This window comes from Dermacentor variabilis, chromosome 3 (genome assembly GCF_050947875.1).
Source record: "Dermacentor variabilis isolate Ectoservices chromosome 3, ASM5094787v1, whole genome shotgun sequence".
Classification (NCBI taxonomy): Eukaryota; Metazoa; Arthropoda; class Arachnida; order Ixodida; family Ixodidae; genus Dermacentor; species Dermacentor variabilis.
The window spans coordinates 189,353,446-189,376,264 of NC_134570.1; the positions used below are offsets into that span (position 1 = coordinate 189,353,446).

A 22,819-nucleotide genomic window follows, 5' to 3' on the forward strand; every position below is an offset into this window, starting at 1 on the left:
AACTGTGTACCTGCTTTGCATCTCTGTGCATGAGATTGAATACCCTTACTTGCCCAGGTGAATAACGCCGGCATTTACTTGGAAGGATCGACGGACAGTCCTTCGCTTGACAACTATGACCAGCTGATGAACGTCAACTTGCGAGGCCCCATACAAGTATTAAGATGCGCCTTGCCGTACTTACGGCAGGTTAAAGGTATGCTCAGTCACCGAAATGTCTACTCTTAGGTATTTTTCTGAAGTGGCAAGAAGTGATGCAATATTGTTAATCGCATTACCAGACTTAATATTCTATCATTGTGCCTTGCATTTACGTAACATTGAAAGTACGTGCTTTGCACTATGCTTCGGGTGCCATAAGATACAGAAAAGAACAGAAATCTCGGCATTGACGCTGGCGTACAAATTTGTAGTTGTACAAGATGTACAAGTTGTAAAACATTGTAGCATTTTTATTTTTAAGTGCAATAGCAATTGCAGAGACACTCCGGGCGAAATTCCTTCGTCGGCATCGCCGCGAACGTTGGCGCAATGTGCCGCATAAAATCCAAGTGTGATAATGTTCTATCACGCACCGCGGCGTCAGTTGTTGTAGGCGCGAGGGAAAGCATGAGAGGGTGAGCAGAGAAGGATGAGGGCACTCGCTCGCCCAATGTTTTGCGCTAAATGTGGGGGCAGGGAAGTGCTTGAGTGCGTGCCAAGGGAAAGGAACGCGGCATTGGAGCATGAGAGTCCTAGCTCTGTGGCACGTGGCGCCGCCACGCACGGCATATCTGGAAGTTAGCCTGCGGCGGGTACCAAGGCTACAAGAACCGAGATCGCTTGTGCCTTTGTATGCACGGTGTCCTCACGTGCCTAGTGTTGGAGGTTGCGTAATCTCATCTATAAAAGGCCCATCGAAGCTAAACGCTGTAATTAGCGTTCCCTCGACTGTACTTTTGCTCTTCTTGAGGGAGCGTTGTCTTTATCGCTTAATCAGCTCTTCATATGCCCTACCTGCTTTCACCATTGTAGTATAGCCCTGCTGGACATTTTTCTTGCGAACATGCATGTGTTCAACATGCATGTGTATTTCTTTTCACATTCTCTTTTTGTTTAGTACAATAAACGTGTTAGAATATTCCTCGTTCGTATGTACGAATGTCGTAAATAGAGTATTCGGTATTTCAGTGGTACTTGTGGTCATTACGGCGACCAGAGAGAGAGTGAGAGAAAGAAAAATCTTTATTGTGAAGTTTGAGTGGAGTTTTCTTTCCCAGCGGTGTGGGCTAGCGTGGCGTCTGCGTTGCAAATTAGTATCTGCTTTTCAAAGGGATGCACGGATCAGTTGGCAATCTTCAATGTTTATTTTGAATTGCACTTAACAAGCGCCCACATCATGCGACACAGAGCCGGCATTCAACTAGTCCTTCATACCACTGGTACAGTACATTTGCCTCAAATGAAGCGCGTGTAACATGAGCCAAGCACTGAGCACCAGCACTCAGAACCAAACACCGTTACGTTCAGTGCGAAAACAAACGCAAACAATGGCGTCCACCGTGTGCACACCATTACAAGCATCACCGTCGGAACGGCGCTTTACATGAGAGCATTAGAAATATAGATGCAGCTTTTTCAGCGCTGCGTTTGATGTAAGCCGCCTAACTAGTTTCGAAATTGAGTCTAGACATTCAATAGTTCGTTTGTGCATTGACCCCTGGCTAAATATTTTGCCAAAATTCCTATGACAATTTCACCTTGCCGATGAGCACCAAATTATGCTACTGAGAAACGCTGCCAAGGCACCGCGTAAGCGGTTTTCGTATAGAACAATGGTAATAAGGGCATCTCCCTGATGATTACCCCCCGCAGGGACGTCTGCGTAAGCAGGCGTTTGGTGTGTTGCGACACCACGTACCCGAGCACACGAGGGTTGGACCCTCCCGCGTTTAACCGTGCGTGGCTTAGCCGTGTCCGGGGAAAGGGGGATCCTGGTGGTTGAGCCGACGGCGGGTGTTTAGACCTTTACGGCCCCTCGGCGGAGACAACACACCCCTTTGGCCTCGGCTTCACGTAGACGGCACCCCCGGACTGACCCACCCGGGGGAAATCGGTAGTTGCCTTTTCCTGTCTCTCTCTCCCTATTACCTTCGCCTTTCCTTTACTTTCCACCTTTACTGTCTCCTTCTCATTTCTTTATTACTTCCGACCTTCCTGGCAGCAAGGGTTAACCTTGTGTGAGTAGCCAACCTTGGTTATGTCATATTGGGTTATAGTGGCAACGTACAGCTGGCGTTTGCAGGCCCTGTTTTTCAGGCCCTGCAGCGTCCCCTTGTTAGACTCCATGGTGGGTGGCTGGCGTTGCTGCCGAAAACTACACGTCCACACATGGCTACTTCCTTCCCTCCTCTACCTGATCGCCCTCAGAAAAGAGGGCGCACCGATGAAGTCTTCCAATTTTTTGGCCGCCAAAAAGAATCGTTCCCGCGTTTCCATGTCATCCATTCTGCAAAACCAGATAAACCAGTAAGAACTATCTCACCCTTCCTTGTTTCGAAGTCATTGACTGAAGCCTTTGTTCCTGGATATAAGGCATCGAGGATGGTAAGCGGTGATCTCCTCTTGGAGCTCCGCGATCAAAAAGAATAGGAAAAATTGTCAACACTAGTGTCATTTGGGGAAACCCAAATAATTATAACCCCGCACCGCACGATGAACACCACCCGTGGTGTTGTCTCTGACGATGACTTGATGGAGCTCACTGAGGCTGAACTCTTCGAGGGTTTCAGTGACCAGAATGTTATAAATGTTAAACGGATTAAGATGAGGCGAGATGGAAAAGAGATCAAGACGAAACACCTGACACTCACTTTCGGCTCAAGTGTCCTTCCCGAGTGCATCGAGGCTGGTTATATCAAACTTCGTGTTCGGCCATAGGTTCCCAATCCTCTCAGATGCTTTAAGTGCCAACGTTTCGGCCACGGTTCACAGAACTGTCGAGGCCGGCTGACTTGTGCCAAGTGCAGTGACAATGAACATTCCTCCGAAACGTGCCAGAACACTCCACATTGTGTCAACTGCCTCATGCCGCATACTAACGCGCCTGCCCGTCCTGGAAAAGAGAAAAAGAGATTGTTACAATCAAAGTCAAAGAAAACATATTTTTCAGGGAGGCACAGAGGCGGGTGTCATACCTGTCTAAGAGCAGCTTTGCCGATGTGGCGCGTAAGGGGGCAGCGTCACAACGCCCTCCGGCGGCTGTCCGACCCACAAGCAGTGAGTCGGCAGTTACGCCATCTGCCCCCGCGGCGGTTGCAGCTAGCGCTGCTCCGTCAACACAGCAGGGGGGACCATCGACCCCGAAGGTGGGCGCAGCCGAGGCTGCCCCAACCTACCCGGCCCCTCCCAGCGCTGGCAACTGCCGGCGCAGCCAAATCCCGCAGGGTGCCCCATCGACCTCCGGGCTGGTGGGCGCAAGGGTCTTGCCTTCCGAGGCAGGACTCACTCGAAAAACTTCTCGCTCTCAAGAGGACGTGTCCGGCGCCTCGCTAAAGGCAATGGACACTACACCTATCCTCACGGCGCGCCAAGCGCCTAAGGAGCGGCAAGGCTCCCTCGAACGCTCCAGAAAGGGCAGAACCCCGGTTACAGGGCCTCGAAAGAGCTCTGTAACCTAAGGCATCACTTCCGTTTCCGTACACACAGCACCAATTTACTCTAAATATGGATACACAAATTATTCAATGGAACATCAGAGGTCTTCTTATAAACCTGGATGACGTACAAGAACTCATACACAAACACAATCCAAACATGCTGTGTCTACAGGAAACACACCTAAAATCAAAACACACAAACTTTCTCCGACGGTATATATCTTATCGCAATGATCGCGATGATGCTGTCGCATCATCGGGCGGTGTTGCCATTGTTATTCAGAGGAGGAGGAGGAGGAAAAACTTTATTTGCTCTAATTGGTTAGAAATTAGCGGTGGCAGATGCGGTCGGCCGTCTTCACGGTCTTCTTCCCCATCTGCGCAGGGTCGACGCCCCTATTCCAGGGCACCACTGAGGGTGGCTACTCGGCGAGCGTGCCTTACTAGTCCATGCTGGACTTTCGGGTCGCTGCTGGAGAGCACCCTCTCCCACTGCTCCGCACTCGGGTCTTTTATTTGAAGGAATTGTTGATTCTGAACGCATTCCCATGTAATGTGATATAAGGTGGGCTTGGCGCCGCACCAGGGGCAAATGTCTCTATACTGGGTGGGAAACATCTTGCTTAGTGTGTTTAGGTTTGGATATGTTCCTGTCTGCAGCCTCCTCCAAGAGGTTGCTTCATGCTGATTTGAAAGGCATAGCGTGTCAACGTTTGCAGCTACAAACGCCCGTTGAAGCAGTGGCGGTTCGTGCTGTTCTCCTAAACAAACTTATCACTGTGTGCTCGCTCTACATACCCCCACATTACAAATTAACTAAATATGAATTTCAGTCCTTCATAGATGAATTGCCAGAGCCTTATATTGTTTTTGGCGATTTCAATGCACACAACTACCTGTGGCACGACCCTCGTATAGATGCGCGAGGACGACTTGTTGAACAGTTCCTTCTTTCTTCTGGTGCGTGCCTGTTGAATAAGAAGGAACACACATATTACTCTCTTGCAAACAGAACCTATTCTTCAATAGATCTTAGCATAGTCTCCCCGTCTGTAGTGCTTGAACTTGAATGGGAAGTTACCAACAACCCTTACGGCAGTGACCACTTCCCTATACTGCTAGGATCACCTAAGGAAAACGAATATCCACCACACGCTCCTAGGTGGAAGAGTGAGACAGCTGATTGGGAGAAATTTCGATCTCTTAATAGTATCTCATGGGCTGACATGTCTTCGTTAGGAATTGATGCTGCAGTGGAGTTTTCACAGCCTTCATAATAGATGCCGCATATAAATGCATATCACAAGTAAATGGCTTGGCATGTCAAAGGCGTGTCCCGTGGTGGAGCGACGATTGTAGAATCGCTCGAAAGAAACAAAACAAAGCGTGGAGGTTGCTACGCGCCTCCCCCACTGCGGAGAATCTTATCAACTTTAAAAAAGTAAAATCACAAGGCAGGCGAACCCGCCGACAGGCCAGAAGAGGCAGTTGCCAGAAGTTTTTATCGGGTATCAACACGTATACAGATGAGGCAAAAGTCTGGAACAAGGTAAATAGCATAAGAGGGCGACAAACATACTCCCTCCCTTTGGTGAACACACAAGGCGATACCCTGCAAGACCAGGCTGATGCTCTGGGTGAACACTTCGAGCGAGTGTCCAGCTCCACTCACTATTCAGAGAACTTCCTTAAATATAAAGAAATGGAAGAACTCAAGCATCTGAATCGGAAATGCACGCCAAACGATCCTTAAAGTCTCCATTTTACCACTGCTGAACTTAAAGCCTCCTTGTCAGTATGTCGGAGCTCTGCACCGGGCCCGGATAGAATCATGTATGATATGCTTAAACACCTGCACTCGGACGCACAAATCACACTACTTACACTTCTCAATGCTATCTGGGCTGCTGGTTATCTCCCATCGAAGTGGAAGGAGGCTATTGTGATCCCTATTTTGAAGCATGGTAAAGACACTTCATTGCTTACTAGCTACCGTCCCATAGCGCTTACAAGCTGCCTCTGTAAGCTTTTCGAAAAAATGATAAATCGCCGTCTGATACATCTCCTAGAGCCTAGTAAAATGCTTGACCCATTTCAATGCGGTTTTAGGAAAAGGCGATCTACAACCGACCATCTCGTGCGCATCGAAGCGAGCATTCGCGATGCCTTCATACACAAACAATCCTTCTTATCTGTATTTCTGGTAATGGAAAAAGCATACGACACAACCTGGCGGTACGGAATCCTGCGCGACCTTTCGGCGCTAGGCATCCGCGGCAATGTGTTAACTATCATAGAGAGCTACCTAGAGAACCGTACATTTCGGGTGAATATAGGTCCTGCACTGTCGTGTACATTCATACATGAAACTGGGGTACCCCAGGGTGGCGTACTCAGCTGCATGCTCTTTGTCGTAAAGATGAACACGCTTCGTGCATCATTACTACCAGCTATGTTTTATTCCGTTTATGTAGACGATATACAAATAGGCTTCAAATCCTGCTACATCACAGTCTGCGAGAGACAGGTAGAGCAGGCCCTAAACAAGGTGTCCATGTGGGCAGACCAAAATGGATTTAAAATCAACCCCCACAAAAGTTCCTGCGTTCTCTTCACAAGAAAGAGAGGCCTGGTCCCAGATCCTTTTCTAGAACTGGGCAGGCAACAAATTCCTTTTGACAAAGAGCACAAATTTCTAGGTGTTATACTGGACTCCAAGCTTACTTTCATTCCACACCTAAAATGTCTAAAAACAATGAACCTACTTAAAATCCTATCCCACACAACATGGGGTAGCGACAGGAAGTGCCTGTTGAATCTTTACAGGAGCCTAGTTCGATCACGAATAGACTATGGTGCCGTAGTATACCACTCTGCCGCCCCGAGCGCGCTAAAGATGTTAGACCCCGTTCATCATCTGGGAATCCGCCTTTCCACTGGCGGATTTAGAACAAGCCCTGTTGAAAGTCTGTATGTCGAGTCCGATGAGTGGTCACTCCATTTTTGGAGAACATACATCAGCTTTAACTACTTTCTGAAAGTGCGCTCTAATAAGGAACATCCGTGTTTCACAACCGTGAACGACTTCACGTGTGAAACACTTTTTTGTAATAGACCCTCTATGAGATTACCTTTCTCACTGCATGTAAGAGAACTTGGGGGAGAAATGGACGTCCCATTTCTCGAACATCGCCTAATGCCTGCTGTTAAGCTATTACCCTCCTGGCAGTGGCAGGTGGTAGAATGTGACGTATCATTTGTAAAGGTCACAAAGCACGCTCCTGAGCTTGAAATTATCATGCATTTCCGGGAGTTTCAACTGAAGTACTCCTGCTCCAAGTTTTACACAGACGCATCGAAATCACATGCTGGCGTATCCTACGCTGCTGTCGGTCCCTCTTTTACTGAATCTGACGCGTTGAACCCCATAACAAGTATCTTCACTGCAGAAGTCTACGCAGTACTGTGTGCAGTAAAACATATAAAGAAAGTAAAACTGGACAAGGCCATCATATTCACAGACTCCTTAAGTCTTGTAAAAGCACTCATTTCTTCTCAAAAGCATACGAATCCTATCTTCAATGAACTCTACTCACTCTTATTTAACATCTACTTTTCACACAGGCATGTAGTAATATGCTGGGTTCCTGGCCATAGAGGGATCGAGGGAAATGTGCTTGCCGACGAGATCGCCAAATCAATAGCATCCCAAGGTACTCGTTCTGCTGCTGTCCCTGCCACAGACATGAAGCCTTTTCTAAGACACAAACTCCGAAGCCACTGGCAGCGCCTGTGGGACACACAAACAAGTAATAAGCTTCACCTAATTAAGCCGAAGCTAGGTCCCTGGCACCCAACTATGGAAATACGAAAAATAGATGTCCTATTCACTAGACTGAGAAAAGGACACACATTTGGGACTCACAACTTTCTCTTGTCCGGTAACGAGCCTTCAACCTGTGGCAGATGTGGCGACCGGCTGACCGTACTCCATGTCTTTCTGGAGTGCCGGGAAGCCGAAAGAGACAGGAGGAAACATTTCCCGTTTGCATACCGCCATTGTATTCCCCTGCATCCGGCCATGTTTTTTGGTGAAGAACCGCTTTTTAAGACCGAAGCAGTCCTCGCTTTCTTAAAAGATGTTGTACTAGATGTTACAAGCCCATTCATTTCGTAGCGCATCCTCTTTCCAGAGGATATCACTAGGATAGATCCTCTTTATAGAACATGCCTCTAGACCCTTGGGTTTCAAGGGCCCCGGGTAGGCAGTAGGGCTCTAGACAATTTTATACATCTAGATAGTCACATATTTTATATATAGCATCATCCTTTCTTAATGCATTTTAGTGATCATAGTACACGTCTTTAATCATCGCCATAATCTTATTACGCGTATTTTTACGCAATTTACACAAACTCTTTTAGGCCCCTTTACAGCCACGTCACATTAAATTCACAGATCCAATCAGACCACGACATATCCATTGCCACTAGCATGGCGCTCTTTGGCCATACCTGGCCCTTGCACCATTAAACCTCAAACATCATCATCATCTGATGATTACCGAATACATGGCTTTCGCACGTTACGCGACACTGTGAGTCTACAAGTACGCATCTCCGTTATGCCACCTTCAAGCTACAGAAAAGAAGAACTCCTAGCTGAGTACTCGGAATTTAGATGTCTATATGTACTTTATGTGCATAGAGGCCTATGCTAATCGATGTAATCAAAACATTGATCATGAACAACTTGCTGTGAAATGTTATGTTCTCTCCCCTTTACGCGATTGTCAGTTACACAACGCGAAGCGTCAGCCTCTCACCATTCTGACGGTGGCATTTGCAGTAAACACCAATGTCTCAAATTTCAGTTCCGGTGAAGTTCAAGAAATGCACTTATGGAAAGGTTAGCTAACACTGCAATCTTGGTAGCTTCTAGGCTATAATGATGTGAGTGCTTGCTTAGGCTGAAGCACAGTGCTCACATGTCAATGAAATCGATTCTTCCTTGAAGCTGAAGGCTTCACAAATATCTTCAAGTTCACACAACTAGGTTGCGAGCTTACGTCATTAGCACTTCTGGGAGATCTTGCATCAAGCACCTCTCTAATATATTGCCTCCATCACTCATGCCATCTCTCTTCTCTTTCTCCTCGCATGCCTGTGCCGAGAAATAGGCTAGTGCATAGAATCTCCGCCCGAACTCTCTGCCCTTCCAGGAATAAAATACATGTCGAACAAACCAACGTCTCAAAATACAATGTTTGTTTTGCCACTTGTTTTCTTTCAAACGGTTTTTTACTGAATTGTCTTCATATCTGCCGTGTTAGCGTTGCCTGCATGGCTTCTGAGATTTTCCAGTTTTTTCTCCATCTACTGTCGGAATGAATGTCATGTTAACTCTTGATTTAAATTATTTGCTCGCAGGTAACGTTGTCAACGTGTCCAGCGTAGTGTCGCTGAGGGCGGTAAGTGGTGAGGTTACACGTACTAGCGATGAATTGATTGAATGAGTGATCCACGGTGTCGAGCGCCCAAGCTACACCACCACCGTTTATGATATCAGGGACAAGTGTCGCCTAATTTTAATATAGAACACGTGGTCAAGGTAGCTGACACGCATGTAGTGATTTCGGCTAACTTAAGGAGTAAAGGAGCAATTAGAAAATGCGCTGCTATTGTCAGTGTCCTCACGAAGCATTGCATGCCTCTCGAGCGTTCGCCACGTTTTCAGTAAACCACTGTTTTAGCTAGGTTCGTTAACAACCTAAGAAACATTAGAACATCATCTTACCGTTCACATGTAGCATGAGACTTTGTAGAACTTAAATGCTCGAGTAAATTGTGTCAGCGCAGAAACATACTCCTGGCACTAAAATCTACGTTATCGCTGCTGGGACTTTTCTAAAATATCTATTGTATATGCGTAATCAAGAGAAGAAACAAAGCAGCAGGCGTTTCAATGTTGAATTACTCGCTGAAGGTCCCTCCCAAAATGTCAACCTGAATAAGTTAACCTTTTTTGATGTTGTTACTCGGAAATTTTTTGTCAGGAAATAGCTTCGAATGTACTTACGTGCTTGCTCATGCTTATCTGCCTGTACCGTTTAAACTCGCATAAAGCCAACCGCATTACTGAAGTGACTTTCTGTAGGACCTACAGCGAATCACAATGGTTTTCTGCGCATTCGCCGCAACAGGCACACGGTGGAATGTTTTACAGCATCAGCAAGGCTGGCCTGGATCAACTAACCAAATGCACGGCCCTTGGTGAGTGTCACCTCACCGTTGGCGTGGCTTCCCTATCACTTTCTCGCTTTCGTTTAGATGTAGTGAGCTGTGTGAGAACGCTGTCAAGAAATTGATTAATTTATATGCGAATTTTTACAGCAAATCCACCTTATACTTTTATTTCTGGTGGTCTCCTTTATCAATAACTTGATACAATATCCGGCAATAACAAGTTGAAAGGTAGAGACGTCAATTAGTAGACGTGCTGAGGAGCATTTACTTCTTTAAGCCTCGTTAACATGCCACCACTCACGGACAATCGTCATATGAAATGTTTACCCAAGACAATTTAGAGTCGCAGCACTTTATTCCGGCCAATTTATACTTTTTTGAGGCGAAAACCTTTCTGGCTCATAGTAAAGTTTGTGTCCGCAGAGCGGACCGCCGGAGTGTCCGATGACGCTTCATTACGCCATATGAAGACAGATCAAATACAGATGAAAGAATGAAAACCGATTGATAGTGACAGTTAGTGAATGATAACTTTATAATAGAGATTGGTAAATGTTAATAATAATAATAATCTTTATTCAGTATAGTTAAAACAGTATACAAAACGGAAGCACCGAAGCCACAAGAGGGCTTGTGCGGCGACAACCGGCAGCCGCGGCAATCTACGCGCCACACCAGAACTCCATCAGAAGCTGGTTGTGCATTCGGCACAACCATCACACATTATCAAAGAAGCACAGATAACATCAGTACATATTAAAGGTTCTCTAACGCTTGAACAGCAACTCTCAGTGTTTTGCGGGTGGACAAAGAAAATACATCGTCCGGTAGTTCATTGAAGATAGCAGGAACATAATAGCGTCTTGTTGCTTTACCGTAGTGAGTGCGCACTCTCGGTTCAAGATAACGAGGAACTTGTCTCAACGGTACCGGTTTCGTATTTATGTGCCTGTATGCACTGCTCCAAAAATATTGAAGTACTACGATTTGTTTAAAAAGATTCTCAAAAGAAGGCAAACCGGCTGTTCTAAAGACACTGCTGGGCAAATTCTCCTGTGGCATGTAGAGGACGCTTGTAGCGATGTTTTTCAAAATCCTATTAACTCGACATTTCCATGTGAAAGAGCAGTTAAAAAAACAACACATACCGTATCTTAAAACACTATACCCCAAAGCCTGGGCGATTAGTTTTCTGATAGAAAAAGGCATCATGGTTTTTAAATTAAACAACAAACATGCAACACTTCTAAGTTTCTTACAAATGTGGGTCAAATGAGTATTCCACGTCAGATCACTGTCTATGTGCACACCAAGATACTTAACCGACTGGACGCTAGCTATAGGTTGACAAGAGCACAAAGAGCAATATGAAGGGTGTAAATATATGGAAGCGACGCTTGGTACATCTTTGTGCGGGTTACGAAAACAGACAAGTCTGGATTTGGTGCTATTTATTTGTATTAAGTTTGAGGCAAACCAATCACTAACTTTAATAGCGTCCTCTTGAAGGTTAGCCAGGGCACATGAAAACTCAGGGTTGCTTGACACTAGTAAAGTGTCATCGGCATAAAGGAATACGGTGGATGCTTTCACGTGGTCACATATATCATTCACATATAAGTTGAACAACAAAGGAGATAAGATAGACCCTTGCGGGACACCGCACACCAGACTTACCGCGTCACTGCAGATAGGCCCAAACATGACTACTTGTGAGCGATTGTGAAGATAGTTTTTAATTAGCGACAAAAAAGGACCCCTAAATCCATATGAATACAGTTTAGAGATTAAAATTTGATGATTTACTGTGTTGAAATCTTTTTTTACGTCCAAAAAAAGCCCAAATGCCACCTCATTGTTTTCCAGGCTTTGGTGCAGTAAATCAGAGAGATTTTCTAATAGCACCTGTGTTCCAGACCCACTAACAAATCCGTACTGATTCACACTCATTAGGTCATGTTTAGCAACAAATGCATTCATCACAGAAAGTACGTGTTTTTCTAAAATCTGGGATATGCAGGAAAGAACAGAAATAGGGCGGTAGTTGGCAATATCATTCTTTTTCCCACTTTTGTACAGAGGAACAACGCGAGCACTCTTCAGTGAATCTGGCCATGTACCAGTTGCAATTATGCCGTTTGAAATAAATAACAGAACATGTTTCAGAGCTGTAATGTTTCTTATCAGATCAGCTATGAAAATGTTGTCAAGTCCGGCGGATTTATTACGTTTCAGACTAGACAAAATGCTGAAAAGATCAGATTCTGTCATAAGAGGAAGGAAGGCTGATGGCGATACACTGTTTTTAATCTTTGTCGAGCTCAAAGTTTGGACTGCGACCCGTTGCTCAGCCGAAAATACGTTATTGAACTCATTAGCCAAAATAGGCGACACTACACCGAAATTATGCTCCACTGCTTCTTGGACGGACAAGCGTATGTTACCACGTAACTGGTTTATCAGAGACCAAGTGTTCCTTACGTCGCGACGAGTGTTGTAAAACTGCTGTGCAAAGAACTTCCTCTTTGATAAGCGGATAAGCGCAGTTACCTTATTTCTGATGCAACGATATTCTGCTCGAAGTTTGTCATTTTTTGGCGCCCTGCGGCATCGAGACCAGAAAGTGTCCTTTTCTTTGATAGCAGCCAGGATTTCCGCAGTCAGCCACTGGCAGTCAATTTTACGTTTCTTCACAACCACAGTTTTTTTGCACACGTTCTTTATTTCGCCTAATATCCTGACCAAGCTATCGTACGCAGTGTCGTTAGTGTTATGATGAGTAAATGAATCCCAGTCATATTCAGTGACATGATTATCGAACTTTTTTTGGTCTAGAATGGTCACAACACACCTGGTAGAGTGAGCGTGCTGCATAGAGTCTGTTTTCATAAGGCGACACGCAATGTAATAGTGATCTGCCAGTTTCTGTCTGATTACTGCTCCGGTCACTGAAGAAATGTCCGACGCACGGACGTTAGCGTGGTCAATGCAAGTAGTTGTAATGCGATTATTAAGAAATTCTTCTCTAGTAGGATCGGCGACATGTGGTTCAATGCCAAATTCTGCGAGTACTGTTAAGTAACTTTCAGTGCCATGGCGATCACCCTTCATCAAATCGATATTGATGTCCCCTATCATGCACACGTTTTTAGCAACAAAGTTGGTTTTCAGTATGGTTTGTAATTCTTCAATAAATTGCAACACATTTTGACTAGGAGGTCGGTACAGAGCAAGAAGATAAAATGAAATACCGCGACAGGATACCTCAAAGGCCATGACCTCCGCTGTGCCGAAGGAAACGGTAACCTCGGAGATCATCAGTGATTCCTTGAAGTATACCGCAATGCCACCACCCCTGCTGTTGTTGCATGTAATGAAATAGGCATGGTAACCGGGAAGCCTAAATACATCGGTTAGAGTGTCGGTAATGTTAATTTCCGTTAATACAAACTAGCAATAAAATGACTAGTAATAACTAACAATGACTACTAATGACTACTAACGACTCCGAAATGACCAATATGTCTAACGACGGCTTGTAATGTCCGCAATCGATTAGAAATGGCTAGAAATTTCTAGTAATGAACGTTAGTAGCTAAAATGACTACTAATGACTTGTAATGACTACTAATGACTACGAATTGACCAATACCTCTTAGGACAGCTTATAATTGATGTCGTGACTTCTTCAAGAATATGATTCTACTTTCCTCACTGATGCGATCCACACTGTTTCATTTTTCTGTACTTCGCCTTAATTCGTAGCAATTGGAATTCCTTCACTGAAATTCTGGAAGGTATTTCCTCTTTCTGCAGCATGCGCTTTGACGCGGCATCTTGATGCCTCGCTGTTTTCCCTCTTATTATTTAGAGCCATAATGCTTAAGCTTCCTACATTCATCCTGCAATAGATGAAGCAACATATATATGATTTATGTGGGTGTACATTCTATCAATTACTTTTGTCTTCGTAAAAGTAAGTACACGATGTCGAAAAGGAATTTCCAAGAAAATAATAAAGTGTCCTTATAATAATAATAATAATAATAATAATAATAATAATAATAATAATAATAATAATAATAATAATAATAATAATAATAATAATAATAATAATAATAATAATATTATTATTATTATTATTATTATTATTATTATTATTATTATTATTATTATTATTATTATTATTATTATTATTATTATTATTATTGGTCCTCTCCTTGTCGACCAGTAGGCACGCGCACCGCTTTTGTTTTTTCTCCGCAAGACTGCTGCAGCACTACGCCGGGCAACGCTGATTCGCGTGCGTCGCTTCTTGCTGCGGGCTGCCCTCAACGTAAAAGTGCCTGCCTCGCTTCCTGCTCACCATAATGGTTGTTTTGAACTGCTTTCTGCGAGGCGACGAGCTGCCACCTACGACAGCGGTTGCTGCGGGACGTAGATGTCGTCCTCTTCTTGTTGACCCGTAGGCACGCGCACCGCTTTTGTTTTTTCTCGGCAAGACTATTGCAGCACTACCCCAGGGCAACGCTGGTGCGCGTGCGTCGCTACTTGCTGCGGGCTGCCCTCAACGTAAAAGTGCCTGCCTCACCCCCCTGCTCGCCATAGTGGTCGCTTTGGGCTGCTTTCTGCGAGGCGACAAGCTGGCAGTTCCAGTGACAGTTACGGCGAGGCACTAGCGATTTCTGCGCTTCGCCTGGTGAGCGATACTAGCTTTGTGGGTTTCAAAGAGAATTCCTTCAATGAACAGTTTTCCCCTTCTAACACCTGTTTTGTAGATTAGTTTCCTGGCTGTTGTATATTAGCATATGTTTATATTACCTAACTAGATTGCTCTATACAATGGAAAAGACGACAGGTACATTTCCTGTATTAAGGCTCTGCCTACTGATGGAGAAATAATGATGTGTGCTCAATGCAAATATTCGTATCACTAGGACAGTCGTGTTCTGGAATAGCAGCTAACACTTTCACTACTATGGGGGATGCTAAGAGAGATGCGTGGGTCTGCAAAACGTGCAGAAGTAACGAGAAACTAAACAGCGGCACAGAGGTTGAACTGGAGGAAAACAGTGGTTCTGAGTCTTCACTGCTGCATGAGCTAAGGAAAATTAGAAAAAGTTTGTAATCATTGCCGATTCTGCATAAGAAGGTTGATTCCCTCCTATTTCTGCAAAAAGAGTTCATGGCTGTATCGAAATCAGTTAAGGAACTAGAAGGAGCGGTGTCGTTTTTGTCCGAGAAGTATGATTCTGTTTTGAAACAACAACCGAACATTCAAGAAGTCAAATGTGTGATTGCACTGAACTAGAAGCTCTGAAAACAACGGTGGTAACTCAGGCAGCAGTAATACAAAATATAGAAGAAAACCAAAATGAAAGTGAGCAGTACAGCAGACTAAAGAACCTTGAGACCCACGGTTTGCCACTGAAAAGTAATCAAAGCCTAGCACAAATGATCACATAAATGGCAGCAAATCTGGACCTCTCGGGGTTTTCATCTGACAAAATTGCAACCGTACACCGCTTAAAAGTCAAAATCAGTGGTACACCTGTGGTCTTGGTGCGCTTTAAATCTGTAATTTGGAAGGAAAATGGCTTGAAGGGCGGGGAAAGCTGAAGAAACTACGTGAAAGTGCATCATTTCCAAAGATCTACTTCAAAGATAACTTGACCAAAGTTAACCGCGATCTCTTCTGGAAAGCGAGAACTAAGGCAAATGAGGAGGTTTATCAGTTCTATTGGACGAAATGAGGCAAGATCATTGTGAAAAAGAATGAAACAGCGTCTCTTGTTCGAATTGGCTAACAAGCAGACCTGGAAAACATTGCTCAGCCAACATGCCTTTTTCTTTCAGTGAACTACCGGTTCATGTAAAACCGAATTTCCGTGCAGTTCTGCTGAAGATTTTACCATTGTAAGCGTTAATATTCGAAGTGTGCGTAAATACTGGGAAGAATTTAAATTTCTGGCTGAATCGGCAGCTAACTTTGTAGACCTATTTGTAAATACAGAAGTCAATGTTTCCCAGGCTTGCATTGATACGTTTTCCTTGCAGGGCTTCTCCGCAAATTTTGTCACACGAAGCGGGCGTCGTGGCGGTGGTATTGCTCTCTATGTAAACGACAACTGTGAAGTTTCTTCTGTTGATGCATCTTTTGTACATGCTGAATCTATGATTGTCAAACTTTGTAAGAGGTCATTTTCTGTCCATATCTTATCGATTTATCGACCACCCTCATGCAGCCTTTCACGGTTTCTTGTTGAGCTTGAAGAAACTCTGCGGCAGTGGAGCTCAGTGGACCAATTTTGCTTGATCGGAGACTTGAATATCAAAATTTTATTCCCTGAAAAAGTGACTGTTTGTGATTATTTATCCAGGTTGTCCGCTTATGGTCTGGAATGTACAATTGCTGCTCCTACTACAGTGGAATTAGTTAATAATAGCCTAGTGCAATCTTGTTTAGATCACATAGCGTTCAGAGCTCCCTGCTGTTCATTTAGGTCATGTACTATTGTACAACGGATGGCGGACTACTATTTTGTAGCATGCCGCATTGTTTTACGAGACGCGTCTAGAACGTCATCGGTGGAGACTGGATCTGGGCAGCGTAAATGCCCTGTCCCTACTGATAATCAATCCAAGCTTGATAACCTTATCGTTTCGTTTGACTGGGCATACTTAACCAAAGAAGATTCTTCGGGTATATGAAAGGTTCTGTATGAAAATGAAAAATATTAAATTGCGTTGCACACGGCTCATAGCTAAGCCGATAAGAAGGGGTCACTGCTGGATGAACACGGAAATTCTTGCTTCCATTCCGTATTGAGACAACTTTTGGAAACGCTGCAAAAACAATCCCAGAAACCAAAGACTGCAATTAGAGTACAAGTGGGCAATTTAGTAAAGCAATGAAGGGGGCTAGTTGGTGAACGTTCATGGTTATATTGCGCTCAGTTTTACAAACACGATATTAAGGAAGGACAGGACGTGGACGGACGAAGCGCAAACTACCAACTGTTTGATACTGTTAAAGAACGCGCTTACATACAAGGAGATATGGATCGGGGCGGGAGGGGGGGTACATATAAAAAGATATGACAAGGTGACGACATGTGATTATAGTTTGGGTCAGGCATACATCCTTCACATGCACCCGTTCGCCCTGGCAAACTCGGCCTCAGCTTTGATAAGCGCGATGGACGGAGTGCTTACGCACGTCTCTTTTGCTTTAGCTATCGCGAGCGCCTCCCATATTTCTCGCTCCGTTTTTGTTTTTGATGTTCCAATGACTGTGGTGCTTTCTATTAGCGGGGAGCATTTGCACTGTTTGCAATGTGCGGCCAAGTTGCTAGGTGCTGTCAGAAGCTGGCACGTGTATTTGTGCTCCCGTAACCTATCGTTTAGACAACGTCCAGTTTGCCCAACGTATACTTTCCCGCAATCTAGTGGGATTTGGTAAACAACTGAAGTAGCGCATTCCACGTACTTCTTCGCGTGCTTAGTCTGACAGACCGTAGCACTAGGGTTGGCCTCTTTGGATCATGCGTTCACCTTCTTGCACATGCCTTTCAGTTTTTGCGGGGCGGAGAACAGAACTTGAACGTCATGGCGTTGGGCTGTCTTTTTTATCCGATGTGACAAGCCATGGATGTAAGGCAACACCACGCGTTTTTTCAATTTTTTCTGTGTTTTCTGCCTTTTCCTGTTGGCTCTCATTTCGGGCAACAAGTTTTCACAGATTTGCACCACCATGCTGTTCGGGTACCCACTGTTTCTTAAGCGGCTTACTTGCAGATCGATGCTCTCCCTCACAGCATGGTGGCATGATTTTTCAATTGCTTGACTTATGCAAGCCTTGGCGATGCCTCTTTTAATGATTTTAGAATGGCAAGAGTCGTACCTCAGGATTTCTTTTTCTCCTCTAGTTTTGAAGCACCAGCACATGTTGGAGCCTCTGATCCTAATGTTTATATCAAGGTACTGCAATCGACCTTCGGTAGGAGTCTCGTACGTGAACTCTAAACCTTCATGTGCTTTTTTGAACAGGCTGATGACAGTTTCTACGCTACATGGATCGGTTTGGTTTTCTTTCATGCACACCAAATAATCGTCAACATATCTGAAACAGGTAGTTATGTTCGTTTCTCCAAACAAGGCGGCAAGTTTCCTGTCTCCCACACTCAAAAATAAGTCGGAAAGCACGGGAGCTATACAAGAACCAATAGCGATGCCATCCTTCTGCTCATACACACTGTCACCATATTCGAAAAACGCACCATGTAGATACAGTTTTAACAAGTTCACAAAACTAGAAATACTGCACTTGCACACGTCCTGAAATTTGGTGTAGCCCAATGTGTCGATGGCTTCTTCTACTGCTTGTACCACCGCTTGCCTCGGGACACTGTAGAACAGGTCCTTCACGTCGATTGAAAAACAAGACGTCGGCGGGCTACTCTTTAGTGTTGCAATAACTTCGTCAGAGTTGCGGATAAAGAACGGGTCGTCGAAAGGTAAAGAGTTCAAGCAGGCTGAAGGTAGTCCGCGATGCATCTTTGCCATGTTCCGCGATCTTCAATAATCGTCCTAAAAAGGATTCCCTCTTTGTGGGTTTTTACCGTGATACTCGCAGACTTTCAGCGCATGGTCGCGTCTCAACGACGTATAAGTAGGCGACTTAATATATCTTTCTCTCTCAATGCCTGTTTTTGAATAATAAACAGCGTGGAAAAACTTGAACCTTAGGTTTTTTCGCCGGTCTTTTAATGCCTGCCACGATAATTTAATTTTACTTTCTGTCATACTTAATTTTCTGCTATAGTCATTAAGAACAAACTGAGCTGCTCTATTCTGCACTCTTTCAAGCTGTTCTGTGAGGTCAGCCGTGTACGGATCCCAACAAATACAACCGTAATCAAGTAAACTACGAACATAAGTGAAATACAATTGCTCTTTTAATTTATTAGGTATTTGACTGAAGTTACGGCGGAGGAAACCCAATGAACGTATTGCCTTATTTTTAATATGCGTAATGTGCCTGTTCCATCTTAAGTCAGACGTCATTAAAATTCCTAAATATTTGTATTCGTCAAGTTTCTTTAATGCCATATTACTCAAGGTATAAGTTCATGGCTCAAATGCGCCCTTCCTTGAAAAGGTGACGTGAACACATTTTTCAACATTTAGTGACATTTCCTGTCTGTAATAATGAGGTGTCATTTGCGTTATCTCTGACTCTATAAATGACACAGTCATCCGCAAACATTTTAAATGAAGACGTAAGATCACTTTCAATATGATTAATAAAGAGCAGAAATAAAAGGGGACCTAAAACTGATCCCTAAGGAACACCTGAGGTAACTGGAACATATACAGAAGAAAAACGGTTGAGCACCACAGACTGCTCTCTTGCACGAAGATATTCGGCCATCCAAGCTATGACACTATTGTCCAACTTGTAGGCCTTAAGTTTTGAGATGAGAAGATCATGTGCAACGACATCAAAGGCTTTTTTGAAATCTAGAAATATGCAGTCTATTCTTTTGGTTTTGTGTATGGCCGAGGCCAGATCATGAAACAATTCTACTAACTGTGTAGAGCATGAAAAACCTTGTCGAAAACCATGTTGACTAGAGCTTAGAATATTGTGCTTGACTAAGTGCGACATGATTGAAGTATAAATTACATGTTCCATTAACTTGCATGTGAAACTTGTTAAAGATATCGGTCTGTAGATTTCAACGGCACTTCTCGATCCGCTACCGAATATATAACTGTATGTTATCCATACATGTTATGTTATGTATGTTATGTATGTTATCCGTATGTATGTATGTTATCGTAGATAATCGAATGTTACCTTGTTCTTTTCAATTTTTTGCCTGTCGTTTTATTTTTATTTCTTATTTTTTCTTCATGTCTCATCAATTTATGTATATTTTTTTACTTGTGTATAATGTTCAATGGTACGCTCCTACAAGCCAACTGAGGCTTAGACCGGCCTGCCTGTGTTGTTTTGTATATTTTGTGGCAATAAACATTATTATTATTATTATTATTATTATTATTATTATTATTATTATTATTATTATTATTATTATTATTATTATTATTATTATTATGAGTAACGGTGCCATTATTATGATACTATGATTATGTTATTTATCATGTTTTGTATTATAATTGACCTATATTCCCAAATTTTTACTGTTATTGTGTTATATAACCTGTACGCACCTCTCAGTAATGTCCCTTATGGGGCCCTTGAGGTATAATAAACGTAAGCCATTTATCTAGTTCTAACGTAGTTCTGTGAATTTAAACAAGGCCCAACTCGTCAATAAACAAATCAGAAATCCTACCAGCCTTCAATAATTATGTTATCTTTCATACAGACAGGAAGAACAGTCTACGTGGTCGTGGTGTTCTCCTCGCAACCCAGCACCAATTATCTTCCTCTACCGTTGAATTACCAACTCCCTTAGAAATGTTCTGTATATCCTGTAGAACTAATATTCAACCTGTACTAATTGGTATCTGCTATCGTCGATGCAGCACTGACTCGTCGTTTATATTATTGTTTCATGACGCTGTGTGCACCATTACCACTGCCTATCCAAGTTCGCCGATTCTGCATTTCGGGGATCTTAATTTTCCTTCCCTAGACCGGTCTGATAAAGCAACTACATTATCAAGAAAGAACTTGGCTAGCGAGTTCGCGAGCGCATTTCTAAGCTTCGGCTTATCACAAATAATCACCTACACTGCCAACACTCTCGATCTTATATTACTGACACATCCCGATAGCTTCTCCGATCTCACGCACTTACCAGGCTTCAGCGATCACGTAGTCATCCGTAGTACGTTCCCTTGCAATGTACTGATCAGGAAAAGCGCCAAAAAGGTGCTCACTCTTTACAATAATGCCGACTACGTGAGAATAAATAATGAACTAGCAAAGTTCTGTGATCATTTTACATCTGTTTTCACTCACGGACTGTTGAGTCAAATTTAAGTTGAAATCTATTATGCTGCGCTTAATTAATCTACATATTCCCGCTCTAAACATAGCTGTGCGCGCATGCTCTCCATGGTTCAATACAACTTTGAAAAGATAAAAAAATAAGAAGAAGCGGGCATTTCTATCAGCTAAGGCCTCGCGTACATCCTTGGGATCTTAACATGGGAAAAGTATCACGCTACAACGAAGCATTATATCTTGCTTAAAGCGCAACCAAATACAGTTTCCGTTCCTTTGCACTCCCCTCGATGTTACAGTGTAATACAAAACATTTATGGCGAACCATAGGTTCTCATGAGGCGAGCATAATCTCATTTTGTGATGACATAGCAGTATTATACCGGAAATCGAAGTCGCTAATGTCCTAAATATGACTTTGTCTTCGGTTTTTACGCAACGAATACACTGACAATAAGCCCTAAATATTACCATACTGTAATACCCACATAAATAACATTATGTTTCACCCGCCTGGTATTGTTAAAATAATGGATTCACTAAAAAATTCACTGTCAACCGGAATAGAGGCAAACATATTCAAGGTAATACAAACCAACCTTCCAGCATCACTCTTGCCAAAATTTTCCAGCAATCTCTTAACACAGGTACTATATTTGTTGACTGGCGTATTGGCAGAGTAATCCCAGCTTCTAAACAAAGGTACTAGGTCTTGTCGCAAAAATTACCGCCCTATTTCAATCGCAAGCGTCTGCTCCAAATTATTAGAAAGTGTAGCGAAAGTACTGGCGTAGCGAAATTTCTATCATCTATCAACTTTTTTCATTCCAGTCCTGCGAGACACAGCTAGCTTTATTCGTGCACGACATTCACTCATCCATTGATAATAATACACTTGTCCATGTATTTGGCCTTGACTTCTAAAAGCGTTCGATAAAGTACCTGATGCTCGATTACTACTCGAACTTTCGCGATTAAATTTACACCAATCAGTTCTTAATTGGATCCAAGCATTCTTAGAGTACCGTCATCGGTTCGTATATGTTAATTCATCTTGGTCGTCATTCTCACAATTCTTATGCGGTGTCCCCCAGGGCATGACCCTCGGGCCACTTCAGTTTTTATCACATAGTAACCATTTACTCATTCACGTGTCATTGAAAATGCGCCTCTTCACCGATGATCGTAGAACGACGACGACGAAGTTGGAAGGAGGCTTGTGTGCTTTTATGGGTCTGTCTTGTCCGAAGATTCCGAGCCTTTTTTGGTCATCTAGTGGTGCAGACTTCATATCATCGGATCCGTGAAGACGAGAAGATTCAGCGGATACCTGATTTTGAGGAGGGCCACCCTTTTTTCGGACTTTAGTGGAACTTTTGTGCTCAGGCTACGCTGGCCGAGCGCTACCGTCTGGTAGACCTAGCGCGGCATGGAAGCAATGCACGTTGAAGGGGAAGTGCTCCCAGTGGAGGACTTTACTCAAGACCTGGTATGGCGGACAGGGTCCAGCCGAAAATCTAGAGCTACGACGAGGCCTGGATTGGGTGATGGCGGTTCCTCAAGTTAGAACCCTGAATGACGGGGCTCAGATGAGCGGCGCGGAGGCTCGGCAATCAAGAATCGCATTGTGATGGCGTCGCGCATGTCACCGATGCCACAAGAACCCATAAAAATAGTCATTCGCCCACGGGATGGACTGAATTTGGAGAAAGTTAGCTCTACAGCAGTGGGCAATGCAATCGTAGAGGCGGCAGGCTTCAGTATTGAGCACATTAGGGAAGATGGCGTTTGCCCTAACTTCATGCAAAATATCTTCGTAGCTAGTACGCCAGAAAGGAGCAACGATGAATGATATGTGAGACTCAGGTCAATAAGAGTGTCAGACAAGGATATTGAAGTCAGCGCGTACGAGACGGCCCCACACACTACTTGTAAGAGGGTCATTCGCAATGTG

The 22,819-nt window shown here is 43.7% G+C and overlaps 1 protein-coding gene across 3 annotated transcripts in view; it reads left to right on the forward strand.

The window, feature by feature from the left end:
- LOC142576572 (3-oxoacyl-[acyl-carrier-protein] reductase FabG-like) overlaps positions 1-22,819 on the forward strand; it is a 73,806-nt gene that overhangs the window by 38,501 nt on the left and 12,486 nt on the right. For 2 of the 3 annotated variants that reach the window (XM_075686753.1, XM_075686754.1), the window contains 3 exons: positions 58-196; positions 9,069-9,109; positions 9,842-9,911. In XM_075686753.1, the coding sequence (XP_075542868.1) occupies positions 58-196; positions 9,069-9,109; positions 9,842-9,911 (250 nt within the window). The remainder of the gene's footprint in view (positions 1-57; positions 197-9,068; positions 9,110-9,841; positions 9,912-22,819) is intronic. The other variant, XM_075686755.1, reaches the window with a different exon arrangement.